We start from the raw sequence: 16,434 nt of genomic DNA on the forward strand, positions 1-16,434 counted from the left end.
ATGTCTCACTTCCCCTACCTGCCAACATCTGAAATCTATAAATAGGGCCAACTGGAGAGGAACAGGGGATGTACACTGCCACCCACTAGATATCTGTTAGGCTAGGGCATACCTTTGGAGGGAGTTAGTGGTAAGTAAACAACGCAGCACGAGGCAGCAGAGGCGTGACCCTGCAAGGTTGGGGCAGTCTGGCGGATCACTAATCAATCCAGCAGACTGGCTCTGGGCACTTCTCCAGCTCTCCTGCCACCGCAGGAGCACAGGTCCCCGCTGCTCCAACGCCTGCAGCAAGGCTCCAGCAGAGACCCCACATCCCTGCAGCGGACTATGCTGAGCTGACGGCGAGGTTCAGGAGATGATTGGGATGCCCGGTGCAGCGCTCACTGACCTTGGTGTCAGCCTCTCCATCACTGCCAGTGCGTTCTGAAGCAGGATACCACCACCTACCTACCAGCACCTTCCAGTAACCTACCAGTACCTTCCAATGTTGCACCAAATACCTTCTGGCACAGCAGCCCGCATCCCCCTCTCTCTGCACAAAGGCTGCTCTCAGCGGTTTGCAAGTCCCAGCAGTGCAGATCACCCATGTTTCCATAGAAAGGGCAAGTACCTCCCTCCACAGACGTTCTTTGCTCCTACAGCCAGAGGCTGAATCTTGCTCTGCATTACACACCCCTTTGTCACTGAGTCCAAAAGAGCAATGGAGGGAAACACGATTTTTGGCTCACTCCTTCTGCTCATGGGACCATTTGTTACACAGAGCCAGAAGCCAAGAATTATCCAGCGCAGGTCTCAGTGATGTGGGAGCGTTTCGTGGTAGCGTGTCACATTTGCACAGGCCACTCCTGTGAAAAAATACCACTTGGAACCTACTCTTGAAAACACTCTGATCAAGCAGCAAGCCACCACAGCAGTAGTGCAGAGCTGCTTCTGTGCTCAGGCCCTCTTTCATCTTCCCTTCCAGGCAGAAGGCTCTTTGACAAGTACACAACAACCTGCTTTCCAATCAGTGTCTACTTGCTGGTAAAAGCTGTTAATTGCCTCGTATAGTCTTCTGTCAGCAACATTATACCCTCCCATCCTGCTGAGACTGGGACGAGGGATTGTCCTGTTCAGTGGCTGCAGTGGGACATGGAGAGGGGGAAGGTGAAATATAATATGAGAAATAATATCCACGGCAGCAAGCAAGGCTAACCGAAAAGACGCAAGGGAAGCAGGATTCCAAGGAGAGAGGAATGCTGGGGGAGGGAAAGCATGGAGTTCTCTTGACAAAGGTCCAGGATCATTTTAAAAGGGCCCAATAAATTATTTTTTAAAGTCTATTTTTAATACAGCCTACATGTGTGATGAGAGCACTGCCTGCCACCCTGCTATCTTACTACCTCCAAGATTAGCAACAAAAAGATTAATTTAGACAGGATGGAATATTTTCTAACAAAAGTGTCACTGCCTGCTGGGGAGCAAATCTGACCCAAAAATAACATATACAGACACCACAGACACCACCCACACCACAGACAATCCCTCACAGATAGGAGTCCCCCAGTTGGAAATACAACAGTTTGGGTTAATTTCAGCACAGCTGGGGTGACTGACGATGACATCATGTGACTGTAATATGTCACTATAATTGATCATAAATATATGTACTCCACTATAGCCGATAACAAAAGCTGCAGAGACAACAGTGGATTAGGCCTACACTCCTATTCTCTGAGGAAAGTTCATCAAGCAGCTATTAAATGCTAAAATGAGCCCACGGTCTTTGGTTTAGGAAGTTCCTAAGACACAGACAGACGGACCTGTGAGGCAAACCGGGGAGTGAATCCTTGTACAGTAGCACGGCTCTTGTACCCTGCCCTACGCATCGCTATCACACAAAGAGAGAAGCAGGCTATTTGGCTAGATGTTCTGACGTGATGCCATATAGGTGTGCACTTGTATTAAAGTGATCAGTGTAATATGGGGAGACTTCAGGAGCTTCCTGCATGTCAGTGCTTGCTTTTCTGGCTTACGTTTTATTTCCTCCAAGTAATATAGAAATAAAAGGCTTATGATCACTCCCTGTCCCCTTTCCAAGGGGAAAGCCCTCTCTAGGGCTGGTCCACACAGAAGATGACAAGCTACTGTAACTGGAGCCTCTGCCGCTCTCTTCCTTGAGGCTCAGCCCTGAAGTGAGAGGCAAAACTCCCATCCACATTGATGGATACATAGGGATGGCCCATCTGGGGACTCTCAGATTAAAAGCTGACGGCGCAGCTGAGAAGGCACAGGGTTTAGGCTGTACTGAGGGAACTTGCCCACTTATTAACATTTTTGCACTCTCTTCTTTGCCAGAGAAACTGAGCATACACTTTACTTACACTGAAAATTACCTCCTCCAAACGCAACTGAAACATTTCTCCACGTCGCTACTATCATTTCTGGAGAGCACCCTGCTCCAAGGGAACCAAACACAGATGGGAGCCACAGATAACCGCAGCCCCCTCCCAGTCCCACCAGCCCTTTCACACACTGGCAATTCATCCTGCCCAGGGCTCTCCACAGAAATCACCCTTTCCAAAACAGAGCAGCTGTTTAGCAGCGGCTCAGCATGGCAGGTCAGAAGATGACGAATCCCACATTCAGTTGAGACTTGGGAATTTTTAGGGAAACAAAACCCCAACTGTGTAAGTTGGAAGAGGGCTGAGACACCTGGTCCAATACTGCTGCTCCCAAAACAGCACCAAGCAACTCTTCCAAACCATGGGGACTTGGCTTTAAACTGCCCCCAAAGCAGTGACCTCTGGCCAGAAAGACTTCCTTCGTCTCACATGAAGTATTTTCTCCCACTCTGAACCTGAAGGAGGGATCCCTGACTATCAGCCCAGCTCAATAGCTCTTAGCTGACGAAGTTTACAGGAGCAGATCACAGCGCGAGGTGGGCTGGGAAGACTGCAGCCCAGCAGGAGCATGACCTTAGAAGGTAAAACCGAGGCACAGCAGGCCTGATGCCAATAATACACTTAGGCCTAAATGTTCCAGTGTTTCATGCCATTCCATCAAAAATCTTGGAGAAACTTATTTTTGGCTGAACCAGGTGTCACAGAAAAGAGCGCCAACTGCAGTGTTTCTCTGCCAAGTCAGGAGGAGACTTACAGGGAAGCCTGTGCAGTGCAGAGATGGGTGCAAAGCAACCAAACAGCAGAGGACTGTCACCAGAGGCTGCAGCCGCTCAGTCTCACAAACATCATCTATCACACCCAGCCTGATTTTATTCCTTGCCCTCTTCCCCCACATCACACGCACATTAGTGGGAGGATAGCAGGAAGGGTGTCACTGACGCTTCACAGACATCTATACACCCAAATGTGCTGTAAGCGCCACCTCTGTAGACAGTGCTTTACACTGATGTCTTAGAAGATGAAAAAACAGTTACGTGTCTGGCTCTGCAAGGTCTCTATCTGCCACAACTCCATAAAAGCACATTCCTCTACCCCCTTAGATGGCCGCTCCAACAGATGAGGCTACTTCTCAAGCTCCTGTGTGTTCACAGTAGGGCTGCATCACCACACAGGCTCCCAGGTTCCAGGACAGAGCATCGGCTCTTGAAAAATACTTATGGCCACAGATAATTCCCTTTTCCCTCTAACAAGACCTCTGTTCTTTACTTGGGAAAGCACATTGAACTCAAGCAGAGGGATGCAGTGCGGACCAATGGCTAGAGCACTGCCCTGGGGTGTAGCAGCTCTCTCTTCTACTCTTAGCACTGCAAGCGGCTTGGGTGAACTTGGACAAGGCCTCTCTCCTCAGCTGTCCTGTTTGTAAACTGTGAATATTTAGACTGGAAATGGTTTCCAATCTAGGGGCAGAAGCAGCCTACGAAACGGTTAAATGCAGCTAAGGTGGAGAAGCATGAGTCAAGCCCTTTGGGACATAAGCCATGTCTGGGTTGTTTCCTCCTCGCCGCCCCAGAGACACCCCGCCGCCAACGCTACGAGTCTCCTCACCATCGCACTTCAAGGTGCGAGTGACCAATCGCTGCACAACTGTGAGCCGTGAGACCCAACACCAAATTCCATGGTCTAGATTTATCCCTTCATGGCTCTTACGTTAATCGTTGTTCTCTATTGCGTTCATCCCATGGGAGGTCATGCCTGACAGAGGGTCCTTCACAACGCCAGCCTGTCTGTGCATGACCAAAGGACACGTACTGACACTGTATCAGAGTCCATCACGCTGGGAAAGCCACATTTTCTGTCAACCCCCACGCACACACCAGCTGCTCCTGCCTGTGACTGACAATGTTTGTTCATTAACATATGCTCAGAAATCTCTGTGAGGCTTCTACATATCTTTTTAAGATCGTCAGGTCCTTCATGTGGAGATCTTAAAGCTCCCTCACAAGCAGTTCTTGTGATCCTCACAAGTTCTTCAATCACTCTCACAGAAACCCTATAGCACTGCTGCGTACCATTTGATGGAGGAAACCGAGGCATGTCACCAGAAGTCACTTCCTTGGAGCTGTAAGGGAGCTGACAGCAAAAGAGAGAAGAATTGCTATTCCTTGGTCTAATCAACCATCCCGCGCAAGGAAGAGAGCTCAAGGAGGTTGGCCCAATGCCCAAGCAACCTTGCATCCTCTCTTGTCAGTTTACAATTCTGAAAGCATTTTGCAAGCAAATTTCATTTCGTGCTTAGTACAAAGACCAGATCATTTTGTTGCAGGTGAAGAATGAAGTGTCTTCTCCCTGAATTATAGGATGCCTTTTATATTGGTAGGATGCATCTCCAGGATATTTACAAGTCAATCTGTCGGTTTACAATTTAAAATAAATTGTCCTTTAAATATCTGGCAGCTGATGTGACCCCATCGTTGTGCCGGAAGGAGGTTTACAGTGTAGTCGCTAACACCCGTTTCCAGAAAGAACAAGGACAAGCTGTTCTTGTGTGTCCTTAGCCGCCGGTTATGTTAACAAAAATGCCACCTGTCCTTCAGAGGCTGACACCACGAGTACCAGCAAGGACTAATTACATCGATAAGGGGAGAGTTCAGGGCATTAACAGCGACGCCTGATGCATTTCCCCTCTTTTACATATTTGCGTTTCTTTGTTTCCTATGCTGATCTCCGATTCCCTCTCCTTCCATTCCAGATGAATTGTTTGGCCTCTGTTCCCAGGACACTGCCTATGGAAAGCTCCTCTGAGGCACCTCTCTCACCTGTCTGCTGCCAACAAAGCGAGAGGCAGAAATTGGGAATGAACAGCCCCACAAAGTCATTGCTAATCCTGCGGTCTCCAAAGTACGATGAAGCCTCTTGCCAGACCACTGTGCAAGTCACAGATCTCTGCAAGCCAGTTTCAGTGGCTAACATCAACCCAAATTACTCAGAATCCAGGGCAAGACCTCTAAGGATTCAGGACCCACTACTGGAGCTAGATTTTTGAAGGGACCTGCATTCAGCCCACCGACAAATTCAGGAAACATGACCACATCTGTTGGATCTGTATAGTGGTGCACTTATGAATGAGGACAAAGCTGAGCAACAGGTAGGGAGAAATAAAGCAGCAAATCCTGCTCTCTCCTCCCAAACTCTCTCTTTTTCCACTGCTGCTGGGCTTCAAACACAGCGACAGGGATGACATCCAGAAGGTAACTGAGCCCACTGCATCCCAGTAACCTGGGACAACCCAGTAACAGACAAAAAGGCTCCTGGGCAGAGGAAAGCCAGCAAGAAAGAGAACCGAAACCAGTCTCCTGGGGGTGTTGTGTGTGAGGTCTCCCTCCCATCACTATGAAGGAAATGCACATGCAGCTAATCCTCCCTTCCAAGGAATCGGAAACCAGTCTCTTGAAAAAGGGTCTTGAAACTGAAATGCAACTTTCAAGCTCATCTTGTATTTGGTCTGTCTGTTTTTGAGGAACTCACCTAAAAAACCTGGTCCCTGCATTCAGTGTCTCAGCTGCCTGGGCCGTTCCTTTACTTACTCCAAGGGGATCCCTCAGTGTCTTGTCACCAGTTCAGGTTGCTTCCTCCAGGTGTTTATCCAGCTTACTCCAGCCCCACAAGAAGCAGTGACATGTACCTTTGGGCTGCGAAAGAACACAGAAAAACAGATTGCTGTGACAACAGGCACGTCAGAGAAGATAAAAATATGTCCTCACCAATCATGCTGGGAAAGTTGGTAACATAAAATCCCCATGGTCATCTGGCTTCTAAACCTGTAAAAACTCAGTCATTTCACAACATCGACAGCGTCCCACAGCCAGGCCTAAGGTTCTGCTCTGAAGTGAGAGCAGCGAGTTAGCACCAAAGAGGTTCTTCCGCTCAGCAACGCTGGAGTAGGAGGAAGGAATTAGAAGTCCCTTGTGCATCTAACACCCAGGATTATTCTCATGGAGTATTTCCTTGGATCAGTCTAGCTGACGTAGGCCACGGTCCCGTAAAAGACTCCAGCTGAGTGTGGGGGGAATGCAGTCGTGGCAGGGACAGGATTTTACACATTACAGCAATGGGGTGAGAAAATGCTTTTACATCAGTAATTCCCATACCTGGGTGCATGGAGCAGTGTGGGACATTTTAAAGGCTGGCCGTTTCCACAGTCTATACATTCTACAGACCCTAAAACAAGCAGCCTCAATCAATTTACTCCTTTCTAAAAAGTTAAAACTATGTATGCCAGACAGACATTCCCCTCTGATTTACACATATCTCTAGCTGAATATATCTCACCTTAGTCTTCTCACCTTTATTTTCATCGAAGAAGCAAACTCTGTGAGTATACTGGAAACACTCCTCCCACGACGGGCCATGGCTCCCCACTGCATTCGTTGCAGACAGGTTCCTGCCACCGAGGCGGGATGGGGCTGCAGTGCTGCACGGAGCGGCCCCATCACCAGGCAGAGACACGGCCCAGAGAGGCCTCCCCCTGCCACAATTCAAGAACTTAAACCAGAGGTTTGGGTCTCTTTTTTTCCCCTTCCATCAATGGATGCTTTTTAGCTGAAAGAGAATTAGATCCTGACTTTATCCAGCGCCACAGACACAGAGCTCAGGTAAATCACCAAAATGCCAGAGCAAGCGAAGCAATTCGACCCAGCCGGCTGCGGAGCGGAGCTTCCCAGGGAGCTGCCACAGGGGCAGGGCCAAGGCCAAGGTTATTTGCACATCTGAAGTTAAGGGCGTAGCCACAGAAAATGGGGCAAAACCAAGATACTTCTAGAGCCGGATCTCAGAAATGTTCCTTTTGGGCAAACGAAAGACCCCATGGCCTTGGAAAAGCAGAACATCCTTCTCAGCACAACAATGGAGTAAAAATGGGTCATGGTGTCTAATACAAGAGATTGATTGCAGACCCACAGCCTTTGAGCCTAGAGGATCACGAATACAATTTCTAACTGTACCATGGCCAAAAACCAGATAACCAAGGGCACCGCTGTGGCCGGGTTTTCCCCTCTGATGGACGCAGCAACACCTTTGGTGTGAACGGCACAAGGGCAGCTGAGGGGAGCAGGTTCGGCAGGCAGAGCCCGCGGCTCTGAGGGAGAACGGGGCTCTCTCGGGGCTCAGCCCCAGGGCGGGGGGGCCTGGGCTGCCCGCTGAGGGGGCAGCCAGGCGGGAGCTGCCCCAGACCAGGCCCGCCTAACACCGTCTGGCAATAGCGATCCCGCCCGGGCACTCCCGGGGCCTCGGGGCCGATCACCGCCGAACACCGCCCGCCCGCCGCCCGATCCCCTCAGCTCTGAGGGGCGGGAAAGGGGATGCGGACCTGCTCCTCAGGACCCGGCGGGGCGACCTGCCTTCCGACTGGCCGCGGGTACTGCCTGTCACTGGGCGTCACCCTTCTCAACCAATGGGCGCGCAGAAACCGGTGCGCGGGTGGTGCTTGCAAGGGCCGGGGCCGGGGTTGGCGAGCGTCCCTCGCCGGTGTCGCGCCGCAGGTAGGGCCGGTGGGGGCTGCGCCGGGCCCGGCCCTTGCCTTCCCTTGCCTGCTCCGCTTCCCTCCCCCGCTGCTTCCCGCCCCCAGGGGCCCGGGCCGTGAGGGGTCTCGCTGGGGCGGGGCTGTGGGGGAGCCCGGTGGTCGCTTGCTCGGTGGGTGGGGGCGCTCCTGTGGCGGCGGCGGCCTGGATTACCGGAGGCACCCCGGGAGGCCGGCCCCTTGGAGCGGGGTGGGGCCGGGTTGTGGAAACCCCCGCAGGGCCGAGCATCCGCGGCCCTTCGGCGGGAACTGAGGGATCGCCGCCGGGGGAAGCCCCGCTCCTTGCGAAGGGGCCTGCTCCCGGCGTGGAACCGCGGGTCCGAGTGGGTCGGTTCGGTGTCGGGGCGGTGGTGGGCAACGTGTCGGAGCCGTCGTAGATGTAGTCTTAGAAAGGCTGCAGGTGATGTTAAAGGTGAAGAGTTTATCGGGGTTGCTCCCAGGGAGAAGGGGTGCAGGGCGGATGCACGCAGTTGTGCTGCGGCCTCCTTTTGGGGGGGTTTCATGCCTGGGAGCTGCCACACTCCTCAGTGACGGCCTCTGAGACCTTAACCACACGCGAGTCCCTCTGCTCCACTGTCATTCACAGCGCTGTTGGGTTTTGGTCCAGATACAGATGCTTTTAGACAGTCGGCTGTTGTAAGCTTGGCTGATTGTCTGGAAAACAAGAGCTTTAAGGCATGTGTGCAAGTGCCCCTTCGAACCTGTGCTGTCAAACTTGGAAAGAACTACTGTGAATTGCCCTTCGTGTGGCCGCTGGTGTTTTACAGTTCAGGGTGGACTCTGTCTAGGCATCATTCCAAGTTTTTATTTTGTTGCTGGTAAACGTGGTATAATAGATGACGTTTCCCCCTGCTTTTATTAAAAATGACAATTATGAGTTGTTCAGCTGATCTGAATTTAGTTGAGCAGGCTAAAACTACATTCCAGGTACGCGCTCCATTGTTGAGTTAAAAATTCAAACAAGTAGTAGTCCAAAAACACTTACAATGGGGAATGTGCACTGTGCAGCTCAGATAAGTCCTACATTAACCAGCATTTCTGGTAAAGAACTAAAACCCTGATGTGCAAGGGTGTCTCCAAAGAAAGAACCATTGTTTGAGGAGGTTTCTGCTAACTGGGGTGCAAAGGGTTAAGAAATCCTGCGATAAGCTGATAGGACTGGAATGCATTTTGATGTATTTTGGCACGTCGCTTGTTAGAAGTGGCGGGTGTTTTGTTTAGATAAAGAAGAGAGAAACTTGGTGTTTGTAATCCATAAAATCGATGAATAGAATTAGTCACATTAATTTTTAGAGTGTTGACATAAGATAAAGCAAACGGTGATAGAATATTCCAGTGATGTAAATACTAATGGAATTACGTTAGGTAATAGAGTATAAGTACCTGGAGTTAGCTGTGGGATTATGTGTGCCCTATGGAGCTGATTAATGAAGGTATAAATTACCTTCCCTGAATAAAGCTGTGCTGCAGTGGCTTTTCAGAGCTCTCCCCATGAGGCCTGCTGTGCCTTTTGTCTCCAAGCTGCTGCCGTTGCGAATGTGAATGCCAGCCTCGTTAAGACTAACTTTGCTTTTTGTGGCAAAGAAAATGAACTCATATTCTTTTGGATTTGTGCAAACACACGTCTCTAGAGTAACTTTATCTATGAATATGTAGCAAAAGGCATATAATGAATTCACCAAGCTAGCAACTTGAAATAATTTTTAAAATTAGGATTTTACTGAACAGGTATCTTGAGGTAAAGGAAGCTTAGGAATCAGTAAATATTCCACCCCCTTGCCATAGCTCATGGCTTGCGAGAGAGAAAAATATGCTGACCCCTTCAGAAGCAAAACTTCGAGTATCAGAAGATGAATGATTTAACATTTATTATACAGTACAGCAATGAGGCCCCAGTGTACTTCTTTAGGTCACTCTTGGTCCGTGGTTCTCCTGGTTCTGTGTCTTTTACTGGGCAAAACTGTCAGCAGCAAAATACCTGTTGCAGAGCTCCATGATAGTAAGAGAGTAATAGGAGGTTATGTGGAGTTGCAGAACTCAAATTGTAAGGAAGTCAGCAATATTTTTTTGCAGGACTGTGGTAGTTTGGATGTGTGGCTCTAGATGGTGAAAGCTTTTTTGATAGGAGTGTTTCTTGGGATCTGTGTAAAGTGTTTCCAGGAGTTTCTGACTGGCATCAGCCTTGATTCAGGGATAAATTTCTACTTCCTGGGCAAAACAGTGGCAAGTGGGCCAAAAAGCAAGCTCAAACTAACTCGTTCTGGCTGTATTCAGCTGACATCCTTTATCCTGGATGTGAATTTTTGTTTCCTTAGGCTTCCACAATGTTTGCCCAGTGCACCCAGAAGTGTGCAAGCTCCGTGCTGCTGATCGCGCTGCTGTCCTGCATCCTTTCTCCTCCAGCACAAGCCAGCAAGGTGAGTGAACAGCTTCAGACACAAGCACTGAACCATGTGTGTAGTACAACAGAAACAAAAATGTCAGAGAAGCAACTGTTTTTCTGTGGAAGTTTGCAAAGATAAGGAGTGCGATAGCAGATGTGTATTTATCATATGCAGAGCTCTGAATGTATGTGACAGTGGTCTCTGCCCTGCCTTCTGCTGTGTTTTGGAGTTTGCATTTTAAAATTTGTTTGAAAAGTACTTGGTGTCTGGAGCAGAGGTGCTCAAGACATTTTAAAAGTGTGGTTATTGATGTGAAAGAAGCAGTGCAGGAAGAAAGGACATGGTTGGACGGGGCTCTGACCAACCTGATCTAGTTGAAGATGTCCCTGCCCACAGCAAGGGGTTGGACTAGGTGACCTTTAAAGGTCCCTTCCAACCCAAACTATTCTATGATTCTGTGGTGTGAAGTCCTCCTCTCTTAGAGAATGTTTTGCCTTTTTCCACACCCCTGGGGGGTGAGGGCAGCAGAACTGTACGCATGTGTTCACTCACTAATGCCGTCTCCTCTTGCTTCTGCAGAGCTCGGAGGACATCCGCTGCAAGTGCATCTGTCCCCCGTACCGGAACATCAGTGGGCACATTTACAACAAGAATGTGTCACAGAAGGACTGGTGAGTTGTGGGTTGAAGCCTGAGGGGTCGGTCCATGAAAGCCAACGCTCCAGAGTTTCCAGCTGGTGCTAAGGAAGTAATTCCCTGCCTGCGCATTTGCAGAGGAAGCCCTTTTGGTAGGTGATGTTCAACCCCGGTGAGGGACATTTTTTGAACGGAGATTGAGGAATCTGGGAGGCGTGATTTCTTAAGCCATGGCTCTCAGCAGATGTAGGGTGTACCCTCGAGTCCCTTTCACCTGGACCGGATCCTTGCAGAGGACGCTTGGACAATCTATCCCAGGAACTTTGGGCTAGCTGAGCTGTGAGGGGAACTCTTAAAACCAGAGCAGCGTTATCAGCCTGATGGGAAAGCTGGGACACAGAAAAAGTCACCCCAGCATCCTTCCACAGAGCATTGGTTTCACCTTGTCCTGTTGCTGATTTTGGTTTCTTTGTGTTGCAGCAACTGCCTGCATGTTGTGGAGCCAATGCCGGTGCCCGGGAATGATGTGGAGGCCTACTGCCTGCTGTGTGAATGCAAGTATGAGGAGCGCAGCACCACCACCATCAAGGTGATTGTGGGTCTGCTCCCTGTGGCTGGCTCCTTCTCGTGCCATGCCACGCCATCCCAGGCACAGCTAGACTGGTGGGTTCCTGGAGAAGAGCCCAGAAAGGGAAAATAAAACTATCGCAGCTAGTACACGGTGGTAGTGCCAGGGGCACCGAGGCCGAGTCAGGAGGGCTCCTGGCAGTGAGGAGCAGGCTGCACGGGAGCTCGGTCTTCTTGCTGAGGCTGTGTGACAGTGCCAAGCACCTCTGACCGGGGACCCATCTTGTTGGTCTCCTTTCACATGCAGCACGTGTCCTGAATTGGCACAGTGCGGAGATCAGCAGGGTTTATGCAGTGATGGCACCTTACGTCTCATCGGCCTTCCTGCAAGTGCAAGAGACTTTCTAGTGAACAAAATTAGAATGAGAGATCAAACATCAGAGGCAGCTGTGAAGGGAGCTTTCTGGCCTCTGTGGTGCTTCTTATCTACACTACTGATCCTTTCCCACTGTGCCGTCCTTAACTGCAGGTGATCATCATCATTTACTTGTCCGTGGTGGGGGCACTGCTGCTTTACATGGCTTTCCTTGTGCTGGTGGACCCCCTGATCCGGAAGCCAGATGCTTATACCCAGCCCCTGCACAACGAGGAGGAGAATGAGGTGAGGCTGTGCTGCTGGTGCGTGCAGGGTGCACGTGGGTGGCTGTGGTCACGGTGGAGACGGGGTGGTAGGGTGACAAGAGAATGGCTGACAGGGAAACGGAGTGACCTTGTGCTTGTCCCCTCCGATCCAGTGTGGGACCAGTGCCGTTGCTTTTTGGGCACTTATCACAGATAAACATTTAGACTCAAATCCGTGCAGGTCATGCTGAAGCACAAGGCGATATTCGAAGTGCAAGTTCTGTATTACGAGCCCAAGACGAGACCTGTCCTCTGGGGTTGGGGGTGCCTTTTTACCAAGTGGCCTGGATTTCGTGTGTCCGTCTAGATGAAACCAAAAGCCAAACGGTTCCTGTTTGTGCAGTGTCCTAGGTGTAGTTACTTGGTGGTGAGCTTCCAGGGAAGGATGGGTTTAATTATTTGCTGACACATGGGGCTGGCCTCTCTTCTAGATGCTTAAAAGAACGGCCTCTGAGGTGCTGCTGTTTAACCCTGCTCTGGGGCTGGGCCCTGTTGTATCCAGGCTCTTGTTCTTTGTGCTTCTCCCCAGAGCAGAATTTCACTCAGATCCCATCTTTCTGGGGGACGTTGGCATACGACACCTTGGGCAAGAAGATTAGGACCCAGCAGCAAAGAGAGACACACACCCCCACCGCCACCCCTCCCTAGATTTTGGGGGAGAACAGATTTCTTGCCGCATGAGATTCATGCAATTTCAGCATCCAGCGTACAACATCCTTCCCCTTGGAAGAGAGGCAGTGCTTTAGGGGGAATGATCAGGCTTGATTCCAAGGGGGATTTCAGAACAAGAGCCCCCTAACTTGTAAATCTTTTCTTCTTCCCCTGAGGCTTCCCTTCTCCTGTAGGGAAATACAGGAGACTGAGGTGGGGATGGTCTCTCAGAGGGGGAGTGTTGGAGGCAGAGCTGATGGCTAGTGTGGAGGAGTGGAGTGGCTCCATGCACAGTGATTAGCTCTCATGCTTGATTGCATCTGTAGCTCGTGCTCTGTTTGGGGATGCCAGGGCTGTCCGAGACTTGCTGCCTGTTAGTGCAGCGTGTGGCTCTGCGACACAGCTTTCCCTGTGGCTTTCTCAGTTCAGACACGCGCAGCTTAGCAGGGCGCAGTGCTAGGCAGAGCTCTCTCCTGGAGCCGAGTTCCTTCCCTTGGTGGAGCCCCAGGGCTGTGCTCGAGCATTGCCCCGGCTGCTGCTCCAGGCCCCCGGCTGCTGGGAGGAGACTCATGAGGAGGCCTTCCCTAGCAGCGGGTGACTCTGCTAGTGATTAGCGCAGTCACACTTTGAGAAGGGAAGCTGCAATGTTTGAAGATGCTCTCCTTTCCTAGTCTCTGAGAAAACCACTGGATCAGACTGTCCTGTTTATACTTTGTTAAGATATATATATATGGCCCAATTCTTTCATGCGCGGATGTAAGTGAGGAGTAGCCACTCTGATGTGCACAGTCTATCCATTACCTCCCTCTGCTGAAAAAAGGAGGTCCTGCAGGAGGAGATGAATTGTATCCTAAAAGTACGCTTTTGCTCCACTGCTCCCCAGCAATAATTCAGATTTAGATCTAGGTGCACACTGTAAATGCCTGATATTAGACAAGGTTTATCTTACTCCAGTGCGTTGGACTGTAAACTCTTTGGGATAGGCCTTGTGATTGCCTTGGTGTTTGTGTGCCACGATGGATCCCCATCCGAGGAGCCTTCGGACATTGCTGCAGTGTGAATGTGGTAGTTTGGAGCAGTCTGAAGAGTGGGGCTGGGCAAAAGTCCTGCAGCACCGGCTGAGAAACAGATGAGCAGCTACTGTGTAAGCTAGTGCGCCGAGGACAACGGAAATTGTTGGCCCAGTTTCAGCGGGGTGATGCAGTTTGCTTTAGCAGTGCGTCTCCTTGCAGACTCTTAGCTGTGGATTTCCAGCAGAGGTTTAGACTTAGTGCAGTTCCTCTCCTGGGGACTTGTTATTTGGGGCCTATGACTTTGCCATGGGTGGTCCCCAAGAGCAAGCTTTCCAGCTGGAGTTGGGGGGCTGGTGTGGAGGAGCTCTGAAAATGAGGTTCTTTGTCAGAACAACCGAAACCTTGAATTGCTCTTTCAGTTGAAATTTCTCCCAGAGTCGAGCTGCCACCTTCTGTGTTCGGGCTGGGCATGCCTTGATCTCTTCCACCGTTTCTTTCCGTTGCAGGATGCTCGCTCCTTGGCCGCAGCCCCCACCCCGTCTGGCGCCAGAGCCAACACGGTGCTGGAGAGGGTGGAGGGGGCCCAGCAGCGCTGGAAGCGCCAGGTGCAGGAGCAGAGGAAGACAGTTTTTGACCGCCACAAGATGCTGAGCTAGATCTTTGCTGAGCTATGCGGCACCGCTTCCCAAGAGACAGGGTAGCTCTGCTGGTCGAGACGGACAGCAAGTCATCCTTCAGGACATCCGTGGTGTTTGACTGAAAGCTCTAACCCTCTCTGATTTACCGTCTTCACAGAGAGAAGCAGACCAAAATGCTTGCCTCTGGTTTTGCCCCCTTGCCCTTTACCTCTCAGCCCAGAGGCTCCTTAACCCTTGCCCGGCTGATCTGCGCTGATCGTTAGCTCCGTGGCTGCATGTAAATGGTCGGTCGTATGCAGTGGGTTGACTCGAGCGGGGGCTGCAGCTCCAGCGTGCTGTGCCCGGCTGGACCCTGCGGGCACCACTTGCTGGGACTGACGTCTCCGTCACCCCACCCCCACATCAGAGACAGGGGTCTCCGTACGTGTTGGAAGCTGGCTGAGTCTTCCTGGGATAAAAATAGCGGGATAATTTTTATGTGGGATAAATTATGTGGCGCTCCTCCAGGACGAAGAAGCCGCCGCCTCCTCCAATTTGCACCGATGTTAATTGGGCGTCGTGGTGCTGATACAAGTGCATTGCACTGGAAGGAGGAGAAGGGGTTCCCTGCCAGTGGTCAGCTGCTGCTTGCACTTACTCTGGTGTAAACTGAGCGGATTTCCACTCTATTCAGTGGAGTCTGTCCAGATTTTTACACTAGCATAACTGAGATTGCAGCTTGTTTCTGTGTAGGTGAATATCACAGAACTGATGAGTACATTCACAAGTAAGAAACCAACAGGTAGAAGGTTGATTTACATTTATATCTTTTTCTGCTTTAGCAGTGGATAAAAACATACTGGGGAGAAAGATTTCCATTTGTACCCACGTTAGTAACCCTTGACGCTCTCACAATGTGGTCAGGGGCATTTGTGTCCAAGAGAAGTGGGGCAAAGGCTGTACTGGAGCACTGTAAACACTTGTCTGGGTCTTGGGGCCCTGGAAAAGGGACACTTGTGCTACTCAAAACACTCCGAGAGCTCTGACTGTACTCGGGCTGTGGAGGAAACTGAAGTGATTCTGCAATGTGTGTACTGATCCCACTGAGAACATTGATAATGTCAGGAGGGTGCTGGAGTTTATCGTGTAGCATCTCTGTATTAAATGCAGACAAATCTATCACGTGGCTGGCTTCTTTTCAGGAAGAAGTCCCATCACGCCAGGTCTGGGGCTCCCAGCACTGAGCAGCTGCTTTCCAGTGCCCAGCAGGCAGGTTGAGGCAGGACCTCAAGACGGAGCTGTGGTTACGGCACTCGGGTGTTTCGGCACTGCAGGTGGGTCCCCTGGCGCTGGTTGTGCCTGTCTGCGCTCAGAGGGTGACTCTCTCTCTCCAGGACTGCCGGGCTTAAAACACTGGCAAACCAGAGCGGTCCTGTTTGGCCCAAGTTAGTGACAGACTGCTCCGAGCTGTCCCGCGGGAAGGCCCAGCAGATCAGAATTCCTCCTTGTTTGTTGAAAGCTGAGCAGTTGCTAAAAGCCCAATTTGGGAGAGGTGCTGGTCACTGCCGAGCATGCTAGTGCCAACGGCTTTTGATCGAGCTGCCCATGGGATCCAGCCCTCCAAGCTGATCCTGCCAGGCAAATCCGAACAGAAGCTTTTCGGGGGCTTTGTGCCTGCAGCCTGCATGCACCCCAGTCACCCTTCAGCACCTCGCCGGGCTAAAAAGTACCCAGAGCTTCACATTGTACCGAGGTCACATTTTCCTTTACCCACCCTTGTTCTGCAGTCCTCAGTCGTCGGACCTTTCTCCCCCTTTTAGAAACCCCATCTTCCCTGTCCTTCCCTCTCGGTGTGAATCCCTCATGGACACAGGGTGTGATCCCTGGGAACTGCAGCCCCCCGGGAGGGGGAAAATCTGTTTGAAGG

At 50.9% G+C, this 16,434-nt stretch overlaps 1 protein-coding gene across 1 annotated transcript; it reads left to right on the forward strand.

Annotated features, from left to right (window-relative positions):
• Positions 1 to 7,859: 7,859 nt before the first annotated feature.
• On the forward strand, positions 7,860 to 15,686 carry TMEM9 (transmembrane protein 9). The gene is made up of 6 exons (XM_075174422.1): positions 7,860 to 7,921; positions 10,275 to 10,376; positions 10,923 to 11,014; positions 11,459 to 11,567; positions 12,075 to 12,206; positions 14,397 to 15,686. The coding sequence occupies exons 2-6, from the start codon at positions 10,284 to 10,286 to the stop codon at positions 14,544 to 14,546; spliced, it is 576 nt and encodes a 191-aa protein (XP_075030523.1). The 5' UTR covers positions 7,860 to 7,921; positions 10,275 to 10,283; the 3' UTR covers positions 14,547 to 15,686.
• Positions 15,687 to 16,434: the final 748 nt, after the last annotated feature.

Source organism: Calonectris borealis, chromosome 26, assembly GCF_964195595.1.
Source record: "Calonectris borealis chromosome 26, bCalBor7.hap1.2, whole genome shotgun sequence".
Taxonomy (NCBI): domain Eukaryota; kingdom Metazoa; phylum Chordata; class Aves; order Procellariiformes; family Procellariidae; genus Calonectris; species Calonectris borealis.